Genomic DNA, 16,889 nt, shown 5'->3' on the forward strand with positions numbered 1-16,889 from the left:
GCTTAAAGATCTTACCTCCAAAATAAAACGGAAAGAATCAGCAAGAAAAACGATAGTCTACGTCTACTTATTAATATAATCTAGGCCTACATGTTATTAAAAAAAATATACATAAAAAGACTTAACTATTAAAACAAATTCTACTGGGTCAGAACACCATGGGTGGTTCTAGACAGGGGCCCACGGAGTCCAGTGCCCCTGTAAATAATGTCCTGGCCCCTGTTATGGTCCCTGTACTGAAATAATACTTAAAAGACAATCTAAGGATGATATGCGCTGGAACAGACATGGTTACTGATAGGACCTTTGGATCTATTTAATTTTTTTCTTTACAAATTATGTTTTACTAATTATTTATTATTTCAAAACAAATAAAAAAATACTCTAATTTTTACAGCTGAGTTTATCCGTTTTTCTTGAGTTCTGATTCAGATTTAATAGAAAATGGTAATTTTAAATTAAATTAAGTGAAAAATTTATAAAATTCCTAAATTATGAATATATATTGACCTTATAAGAAATTGAATTTGTATTAAACCTAATTGAATAGAAATTTCACTTCATGCAGCTCTCTTAATATATTTGAATCCCTTGTCCTGTTTTTATTTCATGCTTTTCTGTGCCCTCATGAAAACACACAGGCCCCCTCCTGGCCCCCTGGTACATTTGGTCTAGATCCGCCACTGCAGAACACCATTGTAGATCATTCCAGTTATTTTTTCTAATTTGACTAGAAATTCAGATTCCATATAACGAATGTAAAATAACATTAACCATTATTCTTTTTAGCTTACATTTTTCAGAGATGACTGACGTTTTAAATAATTCAATAATTCAATAATTGTATTTTATTTTGAAAACCAAAGCCGGAAACAGGATGGCTCAGTGTGGCAGACTTGACACAGACCAATGACTCCATCTTGAAATTGTCCCGACCCGAGGAGGAGACGGACTTGGAAAATCCAGGTCGTCCTACACGGATTAACTGTAGTTTACGCCAAAAATTCCGTCACAAAATAGTGTTTCCGCTCCTTTCATCGACTTATTTAAGCCGAACCGGTTGTTTGGGCCACTTTGGAGCTGCCTTTCACTCCGCTGGAAGCCTTTTAATCGGTTGTGTCCCTGCTGGAGCGGTCGGATCCGGCTGTGGTTGTGGCCGGGCAGCCCCGCTGGACTGTCGGGTAAAGCTCGAGCTTCCCCGCGGATTAAAAAGAAAAAAAAAAACTATTTTTTTTTTTTAATTCACTGTTTTCTTCAAAGGAGGCTTTGATGTTTTTTATTCAGCTGGAAAAAGATATTTTACGTCTATGGTTATGAGCTCAACGAGAAGTTTGATTAAGCAGCGGAGTGCGCTTGGTTTGGAGTCCGATGGATGTTAGCCCTGGCCGGCTGTGGCTCAGCTCTCTGCGCCGCTCAGCTTGTCTGCCCAGAATGCTGCTACTGACCTCGCAAGTGTATGAAAACAGCGGGTCTGGTGCCACCAAGTCGCCCTCCATTGCTTCGCTGTAAAACCTGGAAATACCACCGAGCATTCCCCCCTCCTCTCTCACCCACTCCTGGACATTTTTGGATTTAGCTTCCATTTTTAGTATAATATGTACATTGTCCAGATACTTTTCTCCTTTGGGGAGCAAGACATTCAATTTTAGATTGTTTCTGTGTTTTTTAAAAATCTTTTTGGAGGAGTTTCTGCTTTTATAAATCATCCTTTCTGTGGACACATTCGGATGGAAAATGGGAGACGCTACAAAACTGGCCATAGCCGTTTTCCTCATCTCCTGTTCTTCAGGTGGGTATCTTATGCATGCTCCTCCAATGCAATGTTTATTACTACTGCATAAAGCAATGCTCGGCTTGTGACAGGGTGTAAATAATGCATATGCAGACGCGGGGGAAGAAAAGCAGGGTGGAAAAAAAAAAGACAAATCCCCACAACCTTTCCTGCAGCCTCCTGTGTGGCTGTGCATGTTTCATATTTAGTCAGCTCAAGATGGGGCCTTAAGGCCCTCAAGGGGCCTTTGTGGAGCTCTGAGTGAGACATGCTGCTACATATTGGGTCTGTTTAGTTTAAGTTCATTAGGAAACAATAAGGGTCTGTTTAAAGAAGGGCTGTGCAGTGGAAAGAGATGGATTATAAGATTGAATTTAACATTAGACGGGTGTGATTTGAATGAGAGTCTACAGTGAGCTTTGTTGGCATATAGTACAAGTCAGTTATTACTTTCAATATGCGCGCTTGTTGAACTAAGGCAAACAAGCAGAAATTAGGTTTAGTTGAGATTAAACCAGCTTTGACCTAAATGTGTAGCCAGGAGCTTATTGTAACCCTCACTTATGCAGTTATACTAACAGAAACGGGCATTTCCAACTGTTTTTTAAATAAATCTATCTATCTATCTATCTATCTATCTATCTATCTATCTATCTATCTATCTATCTATCTATCTATCTATCTATCTATCTATCTATCTTGTGTGTGCATATATGTATGTATGTACGTATATATATGTGTGTGTATGTAGTTATATATATATATATGTGTGTATGTGTACATATATGTGTGTGTGTATTTGTACATATGTGTGTGTGTATTTGTACATATGTGTGTTTATATATATATATATATATATTTATGTGTGTGTATATATATATATATATATATATATATATATATATATATATATATATATATATATATATATATATATATGCATATATCTGTGTATGTATATATGCATATATCTGTGTATGTATATATGCATATATCTGTGTATGTATATATGCATATATCTGTGTATGTATATATGCATATATCTGTGTATGTATATATATATATATATATGTGTGTGTGTATATATGCGTGTGTGTGTGTAGATGTGTATATATATGTGTGTGTATTTGTACATATATGTGTGTGTGAATATGTATATGTGTGTATGTGTATATACACTATATTGCCAAAAGTATTTGCTCACCTGCCTTGACTCACATATGAGCTTAAGTGACATCCCGTTCCTAATCCATAGGGTTCAATATGACGTCGGTCCACCCTTTGCAGCTAGAACAGCTTCAACTCTTCTGGGAAGGCTGTCCACAAGGTTTAGGAGTGTGTTTATGGGAATTTTTGACCATTCTTCCAGAAGCGCATTTGTGAGGTCGCACACTGATGTTGGACGAGAAGGCCTGGCTCTCAGTCTCCGCTCTAATTCATCCCAAAGGTGTTCTATCGGGTTGAGGTCAGGACTCTGTGCAGGCAAGTCAAGTTCATCCACACCAGACTCTGTCATCCATGTCTTTATGGACCTTGCTTTGTGCACTGGTGCACAGTCATGTTGGAAGAGGAAGGGGCCAGCTCCAAACTGTTCCCACAAAGTTGGGAGCATGGAATTGTCCAAAATGTCTTGGTATGCTGAAGCATTCAGAGTTCCTTTCACTGGAACTAAGGGGCCAAGCCCAGCTCCTGAAAAACAACCCCACACCATAATCCCCCCTCCACCAAACTTTACACTTGGCACAATGCAGTCAGACAAGTACCGTTCTCCTGGCAACCGCCAAACCCAGACCCGTCCATCAGATTGCCAGATGGAGAAGCGCGATTCGTCACTCCAGAGAACGCGTCTCCACTGCTCTAGAGTCCAGTGGCGGCGTGCTTTACACCACCGCATCCGACGCTTTGCATTGCACTTGGTGATGTATGGCTTGGATGCAGCTGCTCGCCCATGGAAACCCATTCCATGAAGCTCTCTGCGCACTGTTCTTGAGCTACATGAAGTTTGGAGGTCTGTAGTGATTGACTCTGCAGAAAGTTGGCGACCTCTTCGCACTATGCGCGTCAGCATCCGCTGACCCCGCTCCGTCAGTTTACGTGGCCTACCACTTCGTGGCTGAGTTGCTGTCGTTCCCAAACACTTCCATTTTCTTATAATACAGCTGACAGTTGACTGTGGAATATTTAGGAGCGAGGAAATTTCACGACTGGATTTGTTGCACAGGTGGCATCCTATCACAGTTCCACGCTGGAATTCACTGAGCTCCTGAGAGCGACCCATTCTTTCACAAATGTTTGTAAAAACAGTCTGCATGCCTAGGTGCTTGAATTTATACACCTGTGGCCATGGAAGTGATTGGAACACCTGATTCCAATAATTTGGATGGGTGAGCAAATACTTTTGGCAATATAGTGTATGTGTTTATATATATATATATATATATATATATATATATAAATATCTTTGTATGTATATATGTGTGTGTGTGTATATAAGTATATACATACAAAGATATATATATATATATATATATATATATATATATATATATAAATATCTTTGTATGTATATATGTGTGTGTGTGTATATAAGTATATGTGTGTATGTGTATATATATATGTGTGTGTGTATATATATATATATGTGTGTGTGTATGTATATATGTGTACATATATGTCTGTGTGTTTGTGTATATATGTGTTTATATATATATATATATGCATATATGTTTTTTTAAACACAACAACATCCCCTCAGTTCATTTGTAATATTTAGATTTTTACCAATGCCTGAATGCAGTTTAGACCATTTTTTGTGTGCAATGCGCTGTGTTTACTAAATGAAAAATGTCAGGGCTGAGGACAGAACCTTGTGGAACTCAAGGAGTAATGATCAGAAGGTCAGTGATTTTTTTTTTTTTTTTGATGGGACAGAGTTTAGATGAGTCTTAAAGCAAACGATCATCTTTGGAAGACTTGTGTGGGTTAGACACGATGAGTTGCAGCTTTTAAATATGCAAATTGAAACCACCTAAAAAAAAACACAAAAATTTTTTCATTTTGAACATTAGCATGTTGTTAGGAAACGTTAAGCAGTTTTATTTAGATGCAAGTTTTGACTTTTTTTGAGGATATTTCATCAAATAATGTGCTTGAAGTACAGAATTTTCTGTGGTCTTTTCGTTTTTGTTGAAAAGATTTTTTAGATAAAAAAATCTGGATTTTAGGACAAAAACAGTTTGAAACATTTGAAGGAAACCATAGGAGAGGATCTAGCATCTGATTTTGGGAGAAAGAGAATTGGAAACATGAACACTCAAAATCAGGACTCTTATCAGGACATTTTAGGTCTACATTCATCCCTGTAGAGCAGAGTGGGACCACCACAGGTTCTTTTTTTTTATTTCTGCGTCTTTAAAGCGACTTTTCACTGTTAGAACAGCTCCATGGAAAATCTTTGCTGTCTAAATACCAGCACTAACCCCAATCTGTTAGATCTTTGTAGCCTTTCACAGATTTCAGTTCATTTTCCGCCCCCTCCTCCATGGTGGTTAAAAACCTGTTTGTATGTCCTCATTTTACCCAAAGTTAAACCGGTATCAGTAGATAATAAGGGTAAAAAGGTCGACCACAAAGTGCTGGTGGGTTTTTCTTCCTTTTCCGTTCGGTTTTCTTGCGAAACCTTGTTTACATGGATGTGTAAGCCAACTCTTGTGTGACGGCGAGATCTGCCGCTACTAGTCTTGACTTTTATCCATAAGTTGAAAAACATTGTGGAAAAAAATCTGTGAGATAATCGGGTTTCTAAGATTGGTACATTTAGATTGTGTTTTGTTTTTGATTTAACTATAAAATTTCAGAAAGATGAGGTTTAGGTTACTTTCGGTTCCTTTTGAACCTAGGTTGAGAAGGGATTTCGACTTGTGCTTTTTAGAGTGAAGTTCTTGTGTTACCTGATGCTTTGCCTTGAAGTGTGAATTGCCTAATCGAAGGTTGCAAAACAGAAATTAAGCCTGCAGGCATAATTTTCCTTACTGCTTTGGAAAAGGTCATTGTCGTCATTTTATTCCCAGAAAAACTGACTTTGTCAACATAAAGGCTGCTCCTGTTGAACCTCAAAGGGTGGGATGGGAGCGGGTTCTCTCGTCGCAGCAGGGGTACGCTCGCAGTGACGCACCTCGAGTGTCTGTGAACGTTTGGGTGAAAATGAAAAGCTTTCTGAAATTGGGTAATAGTCAGGGTTGCTCTGAGTGTGAGCCAGGTGCTGTCTGTGTTTTGCAGAGTGCAGCAGATGATTATTCTACTTGCTCATTACCGTCTGAAGTGGGGAAATGAATGGTTTCCACTCAGAGTGGGATAATAACTCTCTGGGAAAGCTGAGTGGAACTGGCACGGCTCACAATGGCACCAAGAAGCCGATGATAAGGGCAGAGCACTTGGCCGGGAGTGATTTTCATCTGATGAGGTCGGAAGGAACTGGCTGGGGTGGAGTTTTTGTTCTGGTTTATGAGTCAGAGCCCGTATATCTGTCAGATTTGAAGTAAAACCTCATCTAAGGTGGTCTCCACTCCATCGCATAAACGGCGTGTGAAAGTGCTCTTTTTACGGACCTCAAACCTCGTCTGTGTCTGCGCTAAAGGTTCTTTCAGGCCGTGATACTGAAAGGACGGCTGTGCTTTAGTAAGCTTAGTATGTTTTGATCAGGAAAACAAATCAAATGTTACGTTACGTTTTGTTTTTGATAAAAAAAAATATAACCTATAGTACACATATTGATTAAAAGGCCCATACCATGAATTTACGCTTCATGTGGTGTTAAGGCCAATTTATGGTTCAACCGTCTAATATGTCTCTGTGCGTGACCACGCCCCCCGGTGCAGAGGTTCAGCAACTGTCGTTGTTGATATATATGGGTTTTATATTTTATATTCTTTGACAATCATACAAGTTTTGTATCACAAATGAAGCACTCTTATTACCTAAGCACTCTCATTATCTAAGTTTCTGTTTCCTTGAGAGCATGATATCATTTGTTTCTCTACTCACGAGCTCTCTGTGCCATGCTCTTACCATGATGTAATAATGTTTTTGGTTTCGGCTGTCCTGGGTGGGTTCGGTGGGGGTGCCAGTACCATATTTTGGTTTCTGTAATCATGCGCTCCAGGCGTGAGAGGGAGCGATCACTTTTCCTGATTGGGTGAAAGATATTTCCTTTGAAGTGTGGCATAAATGACGGATGGCGGTTGGGACTAGCAGGGTCTGCTAGGGTTGCGTAAGTACGGGTTGCTGCCCTGCCAGGATCGACCGGCCCTCCGATCCTTATGTCACGGTAGGGGTACAATATAAATTGTATTGAGACAATATAATTTGGATTCAGCACCGTGCCTTGATTGATGTGCTTGCTTTGCTGTTTACTGTGGTGGAATAAAACGACACATTTTAATTCTAGCAGAAACAGTTTGTGTGTTCTTTGTGCGCATCTTTATTGCCGACCGCAGACCTCAAGCGGAGGTGCGCGGATAAAAAGCAGCTGTGATTGGTCCTTGGTATGCCTTTCCGGCTGTCTGTGTGGTCGTCCTTCTCGATTCAGTGTCGGGGCGCGCCATTTTTAAAAACCATGGGGAACAACTACAATGGACAACTACGACGAAAGGTTAATCGGTCTTTTTGCCAACTCCATTAACAGAACCTGTTCCTCTTCGATGTCTAGCAACTCTAGATCCATCTCCGTGAGCATGATATCTTTCGCCATGGTTGTTTTGGAAGATAAACACTCCTGCAGCGCCGCCGAAGTTCTCAAAAGTTCTCGAAAAGGCTCCCTCTTGTGCTTTGCCGGGAAAATGCTCTGCGTCCCTAGAAATTCCAGACAGACGTTGCAGAAGCATACCAGCAAAACTGGTTCACGACCAGACGCAAGCGACATTTGACGTGTGCGGTTGCAGAAGTCTAACCTGCCCTTAATTGTTGGTTAGATTGTTGTATTTTTTTTTTGTCTGGGTATTATAATAATAATAATAATAATAATACATTTTATTTGTATTGCACTTTACATTTAAAAAAAAATCTCAAAGTGCTACAAAATTCATAGTTAAAACAAAACCGTATAATAAAAACAGTATACATAGTTAAAATGAGACATTACAGTAAAATAACATACGTAGTAAAAACAAAACAGTAAAATAACCATAAAACCACACAGATAAAATACTAACTAATGTTCATAGGCTTTTTTAAATAAAAATGTCTTGAGGCCTTTCTTGAACGCCTCCACACTCTGTGGGACCCTAAGGGACTCTGGGAGGCCATTCCAGAGTTGTGGGGCAACTGCCTGGAAGGCCCTATCTCCCATTGTGCAGAGCTTGACTCTTGGCTGGTGCAGTCGGTGGGTGGAGGTGGTGGAGCGGAGGGTTCTGGAGGCGCTGTGAGGTGTGAGGAGTTCCTTGAGGTAAGCCGGGGCAGTTCCATGTATGCACTGGTGAGTGAGGAGGCAAAGTTTGTAATGTATTCTGTGTTGGATGGGCAGCCAATGAAGGGACCTGAGGACTGGAGTATAATCCTGCACGGGATAATGATTACAGCCCGTTAATCGTAAATCAGTCTATAAATCTTTGTGCTTCTCTCAAGTTGCAAATTATAGGTTTTAGAAAGTAAAGAAGATTGTCAGAACAAGCCTGTTTAAAGTTACCGGTACTCTGTGTCGGTATTATGCGTCGACCTCCATCCATTTACCTGCTCATCCATGCTGCAGTCTGTGATTAAGAGGTGTTAATAATTGTAGTTTTAACTTAAAGCTCTATAGGTAAAAAATTGTAAAAAATCTTAGAGAAAGAGGTGAGAAAGACCTGTTATGACGTTGCATTTAGCAGCCACTTACTGTAACAGGTTTGTTCAGGCTGGGAGTTTCTCTCCTCCTTCCAAGTGGCTGACAATCTGCAGATCTTCGTTTCTGCACATGACCTCTGCTGCAGGCTTATATATATATATATTTATTGCATCTTCATCTCAAACAAAGCGTCCAGAGATTTGAGCCTCCACTCTGAAGATTTGTTTTAATCCTCTTGTTACCACATTTCATGTTAGGAAACTGTGTCAGCGCATTAACCAGTTTATGTAGCTCACATCCATCCGGACTAAAATGTATATTAGAACGAAGGGATAAAGTGATCTTTCTATAATCACCACTTCTTTTTTATTTAAAATGTTGCTGAGACGTTTCTCTCTGGGTCATTTTTACTGTGTTTAATCCCCTGTAGCCCCACTAATGGTCTGATAGATGTTTAATCTCCTAATAAAATCAGTATTACTGTTGCGCCAGATGACAAACTTTGTGACATCCTTGGACTGTTAATCGTTAGACGACACGACGTGACCTAAATGCTAATCTAAACTGACAGAAACTCGTGTGTCTCTGCCCGTTGAGGTAAATATTTACCTATTAGAGACCCGATTCTCCCCCCCATCTGTTTCAGCACGCATTGTTTGACTTCAAGGGGTTTATTTCTCATCTTTACGGGGCTATTTTCTGTTGTCATAGAGGATTACCAGGATATTTTCTTATAAAGTTAATTGTAGTAATATTTTTTTCCCCTCATTAAATTAAAGCAAATCGCTCTTTGGAAGTTGAGTTATTTTCATGAAGTTTTATTATTTTTGCCAAGAAGCTAACATCGAATGTCTGTGCTATGATTTATTTTCTGATTAACAAAAATATTTGTTATTTTTGAAGATGACAGGTTTTATATATATATATATATATATATATATATATATATATATATATATATATATATATATATATATATATGTATAATGATTGCAAAACTGAGTGGCACTTTGGGGAAAAACTATTTTATCCTCAAAATAAACTCCCATTTATGCTCAACTTTAATTCATCATAAAAGCATTTGGGTGTGAAGTTGCTGGCAACTTCTCTTAGGGGTTTAATCTATCACATAAATGTGTATTAAACAGTTTCTGAGCCTGCAGGCCTTAACTGTTACTATTATTGCTCAGAACCCCTCCCCAATTTTTCAAGCTGCATCTTTGTAAGGGTTTGTCAAACCTCAGTTTCTTTTAAATTTGCTTAGCTTCTTGCTAATTAAGAAAAAAAACGTCCTGTTTTATATCTGTGAAGTTCCTCAAAATTACCCAAAATTAAAGTTGGGCAATTGGTAGCATTTGAAATATAATTGCAGTATTCCAAAGCGCAATTACGGTTACATTACCTTTAACAGGAGTAAAATCATGAAATTCCAGGGGACATTAATTATGCTGAAAGTGGGTTTGAGAGTTGCAGCTAGCATTTAACCTGACTCCGCCAGATGGATTTGCTCCGCATATCCATCTGGAAACCTTCCGTTGAAGTAATTTTGGGAAGGGGTGAAAATACTGGTTAGCTGATTGGCCTATGTTGGTGATAGACGGGCCAAATAAACCAATCAGATCAACGAAGCATATGACGTACTAACAGAGCGACGACGAAAACACAACCACAAGCCAGGCTACTCTTGCCGAAACCAGTCGGGAGAAGAGCAAAAACACCTTTACTCTGAGAAAAGCCTCCAGAGCAGTGTTTTGCTCTTCTTTCAGTGAAGAAATACTCTGTAATTCCGAAAAAACTTGCTCGATAGCCACGCTAACGTTAGTTTCATCGGCTGAAGCCGCCATGTTCTTTAGACTGAACTGTCGCGCTTCTCGTTGCGTCACACCTCAACCCGCCTCGAAGCCAACGCTGATTGGACGTTCGTTTGGTGAACGGCTCCAAATTTTCTTTAACAGAGAGTCTCCAGACTGATCTGCGAGTGAAACCTTGAAAGTTCGCGAGTTCAGGATGGTCCCACGAGGCTAACTGGCATTAGGGATGGGAATCGAAAACTGGTTCCCTGTACAGAACCGGATCCTCTTAGTGATTCCAGGCAGCACCAGAGCCTAGCGCTGGGCGGCACAACTTCCATCACGTTTTTGACGCAAGTTACGAACACTGCATTCAATAAGCAAGTACGATGTGACCAGGAGTAAGTCTAGAAAAGCAAAACAAAACAAAAGCGGTCAAAGCGATCGAAGTTTGGCTTGATTTTAAGGAAGAGAAAGATGGCAATGATGCGCTTTGCAATCATTGCAAAGTGGCGATAACATCCGCAGGAGGAAATACATCCAACATGCAGAAACATCTGCGCACAGAACATGGCATACATTTTAACAAATGCCGTGTTTTTTATGCTTCCGGACAGAAGCTAAAATTACAACCAGCATGGAAGGCAACTCTGGTGGTAAGTAGCTAGTTTTATATCACTGGCTGTGCTTAATGTGGTTCCTAGTAAATCAGATGCCATTTCTGGAAATAAGCCAATTTCCTACCTCTCTTTGGGGTTACTAAGGGAGTGTGCCTTTCTCGTTAATCCAGCCCTTCATTGCTAGCATGTTTAATTAGAACTACTGGTAGCTGGAATTCTTACATCTATCTATTGCAATGGATGTAACCAAACATGCTACGAAGTTGCTCCGCAGTTCAGGGAGCAAGAGAAAGGTGGCGCTCTTTTATTTAAATCAGGGGGAGATGAGTTTATTTCCCGAAATTGTTTAGCAATGCGTTTTCATCGAACAGAATTGATACGAGAATCTAAAAGGAATCGGATTCGTGAAAATCTTATCAATTCCCAACCTCAGCTAGCATGCAGATCCAATCATGCGAGTAGACGGAACAACTGTAAAATCCTGCAACAATGGACTCTGGATAAGCAAGTTTCATGTTCAGGAATACGGTTAAACTTAATATTAAAACACCTACATGCCTTTAGTTAATGCAAAATATGAAAATAAAATTGCAATGATTCATGAAAAAAATAGCAATTTTTATTTTTTGCTAAATCTTTCAGCACAACCGACACCATCCAGTTGAAGGAGTTGCTCAGGGAACCTGTTTGGCTACCCATACTTTTGTTTGTTAAAGAGGTGTGTTTGGATTTTCGTTAATTTTTTTGTGTAAAATAACCCTTTTCTTTGTGAGTTTTTTTTTTTAAACCAAGCAACCAATAAGGTAAAAGTAAAATTTCCCGTTATAGAAAAGTAAACACTCTCTGGAGTAAACTATAAGGAATTAGGTTTACAAAGTTTGAATTGGTTGTTGATTTTATCCAATCCTCACAGGATTTAAAGTTACACACAGGATTAGATATATAGCTGTACGGATGAGAGGTATCTAATATTTTTTTTTATTTAACAAATCTGCTGAAAAAGTGACCGGTCAACTGACTTTATGGAACAAGTAGCAGCTTCTAAATGTTGCTTCACTACGTTTTTCTCCTGCCGTGTTTTTTTTCTACCTTCTGAAAGAGCTCTGTGTCCTGTTTCTTCCCCTCTATCTATTCCTAATATGTCCTCTTGCATTATGCATGGGGCTCCAGCAGCACCGGTGTATTTGTTAAGGCCAGACCTAGTCCCGACGTCCCCCACAGGGCCCAACTAAGCTGGACCGTCGTGTCTCAGGGCCGAGTATCACTGCTGCCTCATTAGGGAAACAAAGCTGAGCTCAGGTTCGATGAGGTTGAAGCTTTGACTCAAAGCCTGCTGGTTCTGGGAATGACGATCCTCCACCGGTTCAATTTAGCGGCGATGGATGAAGGATTTAGTTTGAACCCAATTTGAACTAATTCTAGGCAAATTTCCTTTTAGTCCACATTCATTGCAGCTGAATGTAAACCTGTGTAGCAACCGCTGAGGGGATTTCTGAGCAGGACAGATTTATTCCAACCTGCTGCTTGAGGAAAACCAGATCAATGGAGATTTCTCAGGGTGCTGATATCGGATGCAAAAAGGTAATGTTTGCACATGCTGTTTGCCTGTTAGGCTTTGCCTCCTTCCAGGGGTTGTGTGTGTTTGGATGAAAGCATCCTCGCTGGGAAGAGTTTTTAGATTTGGAGGACTCTTTTTATCTCGCTGCACCGGTGCCTTGGCGATCGGTCCAGAGCGGCCTTTTACTGTAATTAATGCGTACTGCAGATGTTGCTTTATGTGCATGGGAGAGTTGGAGTCTAGACTGGCTGGCTGCTTCGACCAAGGGGGCCCCGCTTTGATCCCTGATTAAAAACTGCGAGCTGTACATTCATCATGCTCTCATTTCAGGCTTTATGCTCCCCTTCTTTCTCCGTCTCTTTGTTTCGAGCCATCTCCCGGTGCGCTCCAAGGGTGATAGGGATGGGAATCGAAAACCGGTTCCTGTTAAGAACCGGTTCCGTATTTTCCGATTCCATGGCATCGTTTGGCAGCTCGCTGAACGATTCTTTTTTCGATTCCCGCAGCTCCAGAGCCTAGAGCGCCGGCTCTGGGGAGCACGACTTACGTCACGTTTTTTACGTAAGTTACGCAAGTTACGTAAGCTACGCAAGTTATGCAAGTTGGAAGAACAATTCGAGGAGGAAGACAATGAGCTGCGGTCACTTTGTGAATCAAAGCCCCGTCTTTCCTTAGCCCAGAGGGTAGATCAGGAAATCCAGCTCTATAAAAGCTTGCCCTCCATCCCCTGCAGGGATAGCGCCACACTGTGGTGGTGGAACAAGCAAGATACGCTGCCCTTGCTATCTGGACTGGCTGAAAACTACCTCTGTGTGCAGGCTTCCTCCACCCCATCTGAGAGGGTGTTCTCCACGGCTGGAGACACCATAAGCCCTGAAAGATCCCGTATCCTTCAAAGCAGATATGCTCATCTTTCTGCAAAAGAAGTGTTAATTTTCCCTACTACTGTTTTATAATTAGTATTTTTTGTTATTTAAAATAGGTTATTATCCCATAATTTGTTATTAGACATTGTTGGTTATTAAGTTTGTTCTTGTATTCATTTTTCATTTAAACACAGATGTTACTCCAGTTTCACATTTCCTGTGGACATCTTGATCTTGTTGAGTTTGTAAGATTGTGCAATAGTTAAGTAAACAAAGTTGATTCTGATAATCAAACTGTTTGTTCTCCTTTTCCCCCCAAATTGGAATCGAAAAAAGAATCGATAAAGAATCGAATCGTTTCATAGAATCGAAAAGGGAATCGGAATCGTGAAAATCTTTTCAATTCCCAACCCTACCGGGTGATGCTGCGGGCTCGTCATCATGTTGTTGATGTTGCTCTTTTCTGCTCCACCTGTAATCTAATCTCAATAAAAAATGCTAGAGAGTGTCAGCATTTTATTTTGGCTATGCATCCTCGTGACTGGCTTCTCGTTAGTTCACACTAAATATACATGAAGGCTGGAGTCAGCGAGGTCATCTGATGGCTGCATGAAGAGAGCAATTTATTGACGCCTGGGCTCTAAAAGAGACGGCATACCTGTGCGGTGACTCATAGTGGGGCTGACTTTAGGTGGTAATTCTGTAGCATGGGTTCTGTCGTGGCATCGCTGTCAACTCAGCTCAGACCTGGAGCTCTGAGGCCAAGTCGCTTCAAAAACAAACCACCCTGACTGAATGTAAGGAGCTGGTACCCTACGAGAGATAACGAGGCCCTCCATGGCTCCCCCTGTGAAGAATGTGCGGTATGCAGCACGTCATTCTTGCAAGACTGCTTGTGCACGCTCTGCAGGTGCTCTCCGGACCTGTCCGACCAGAAGCTCCATCAGCACTAATTGAGGAGGAGACCGATGGGCTCGGGCATTCCAGCGAGGATTAGAGGGATTGGATTCAGTTGCTGAGTGTGGTGGTTTTTTAATGCCCGCCCCCCCCCTCCTCTCCTCTCTGCCATGGGAAGAGTGCGGTCTTTGTGAGCGGCTCAGGCGAGCCAGCCTCCCCTGCCGTGTCACAACAACGTCTGATTGAGCGTTAATGTAGCACTCCAGAGAGTTCCAGGCTGCTCTGTGAAAACAGTGGACTGTACACCAGGCAGGCCCTCACAGCTGCTGCACCCATTCAGCTGTTAAAGAAACATGGAGGCAGTGTATCCCCTGCAGAGACCTCGATCTTATCCTACGATCCAGCTCCTCAGAGGTCGGCATGTAAAACAAGACACCAAAGGAATGTTGTAGCAGCTCTCAAGCATGGTGGCGGCAGCGTCATGCAGTCGTTCTATTGCAAGAACAATGTTCAGCAGGATAATAATCCCAAACATGAATCTAAACTTGTTTTGGTTCAGATTAAACAGGCAGGTGTTCGGCTTCTCTTTCAGCAAACGTAACTTAAGATATTTAAACAAGATGCGCCTGTTGAATCCTGCTGGAAAGTCTTTGACCGTCTCAGAAATATTGATGAAGCACTTGTTTAGCAGGATTTTACAGCAGACACAGGGGTGGTCCCCTAAGTGAAGCCTGTGATATTCAGAGCTTTATCTACAAGCTGCCCTGAAGGAAAGTGAGGGGATGCATATCTAACTAGCTTTTCCAGTCAGGAGGCAGGAAGTAGAGAAGTGTAGTTGCCTTTTCTCTGATTAACTGAGCTGTTTTTTTGCTTCTGGGATATAAAAGAATGACCTGCAGAATTACAGTAAAGTCTAACTCCTCGTTTGTGTTTTTTTTTAACACTGTATGGGCTGAAGTGTAGCTGTTTGCCTGCAAAGTGTTAGGTGTCAGCTTGTTTTGACTCCCAGGAGCAGAAAGGGAAGGATGTGGAAACCAGCAGCTGGTGATTTGGTGCGTCAGAGGTTTGTGACTTTTTACACATCATTGGTAAATCATTCAGACTAGAAAATTACGCTGGACGGAGGCTTGCTGAAAGAGCTCCAAGCAGCACCTGATGGGGGAAATCTGGGCTTTTTGTTGTGGTGAACTTTGATCCCTCTCAGCCACTCGTTAACCAGGATGCTCTGAACAGACACCGCTGCACAGGAATGAAATCTAGACTGTTTATGGCCGCTGCTCTAACCGGGCCTGACAGCTTCCAAACCAGCTCAGCCTGAACCTCTCGTGACCCGAAAGGCTTGTCAATTCTTTTTATTCCCCTTTGCCTGTATCGCTGATCCGCATCCTCTTTTCCTCTCCAGTGCTGCTGCTGCTGCGCTCACTTCAAACATCTCAGCAAATATTTATTTTCTCCCTTTATTTACACAAACAGGACTTCAAATATATAGAGAAGAACTGGGGTTATGCTCTGTTCAACCCATAACAATCTGACCTTTTTCACATCTACAAACCTATCGATTATTTTTTTAATTCATTAAGCTATTTATTTTTTTTTATTGAAAATGGGTACTTTTTGTAAATGTACATATTTAATATAAGAAAAAAAGTTTTAAATTAGTATGTATGTGTAAATAAAATCTTAAAATAAAAAAATGGTAATGTTTAGGTTTTGCCCTAATTTACGGAAGAGGATTAGGGCCACTAAAAGTTAACTGATTTTTTTCAAATATTATTTCAGTTTATCATGGGGGAAAAAGTCCGAAATCTGACTTTTTTTCCCCTCGGAATTCTGACTTTGATCTAAGAATTCTCCCTTTTTCTCAGAATTCTGACTTTAATCTCAAAAGTCTGACTTTTTTCCCTCAGAATTCTGACTTTAATCTAAGAATTCTCCCTTTTTCTCAGAATTCTGACTTTAATCTCAAAATTCTGACTTTTTTCCCTCAGAATTCTGACTTTAATCTCAAAAGTCTGACTTTTTTCCCTCAGAATTCTGACTTTAATCTGAAAAGTCTGACTTTTTTCCCTCAGAATTCTGACGTTAATCTCAAAAGTCTGACTTTTTTCCCTCAGAATTCTGACTTTAATCTCAAAAGTCTGACTTTTTTCCCTCAGAATTCTGACTTTAATCTAAGGATTCTCCCTTTTTCTCAGAATTCTGACTTTAATCTCAAAATTCTGACTTTTTTCCCTCAGAATTCTGACTTTAATCTCAAAAGTCTGACTTTTTTCCCTCAGAATTCTGACTTTAATCTCAAAAGTCTGACTTTTTTCCCTCAGAATTCTGACTTTAATCTCAAAAGTCTGACTTTTTTCCCTCAGAATTCTGACTTTAATCTCAAAAGTCTGACTTTTTTCCCTCAGAATTCTGACTTTAATCTCAAAAGTCTGACTTTTTTCCCTCAGAATTCTGACTTTAATCTCAAAAGTCTGACTTTTTTCCCTCAGAATTCTGACTTTTATCTAAGAATTCTCCCTTTTTCTCAGAATTCTGACTTTAATCTCAAAAGTCTGACTTTTTTCCCT

General features: G+C 40.5%; 1 protein-coding gene across 2 annotated transcripts in view; it reads left to right on the forward strand.

The window, feature by feature from the left end:
* The first annotated feature begins 912 nt into the window (after window positions 1–912).
* The window catches only part of LOC119794423 (activin receptor type-2A-like), a 76,389-nt gene continuing 60,412 nt past the window's right edge, over window positions 913–16,889 (forward strand). For both annotated transcript variants that reach the window (XM_038301977.1, XM_038301978.1), the window contains exon 1: window positions 913–1,789. In XM_038301977.1, coding sequence (XP_038157905.1) covers window positions 1,735–1,789 — 55 coding nt within the window. In that variant the 5' untranslated portion in view covers window positions 913–1,734. The remainder of the gene's footprint in view (window positions 1,790–16,889) is intronic.

The sequence above is a fragment of the Cyprinodon tularosa genome, unplaced genomic scaffold (genome assembly GCF_016077235.1).
Source record: "Cyprinodon tularosa strain WSP-4 unplaced genomic scaffold, ASM1607723v1 ctg48, whole genome shotgun sequence".
NCBI classification, from domain to species: domain Eukaryota; kingdom Metazoa; phylum Chordata; class Actinopteri; order Cyprinodontiformes; family Cyprinodontidae; genus Cyprinodon; species Cyprinodon tularosa.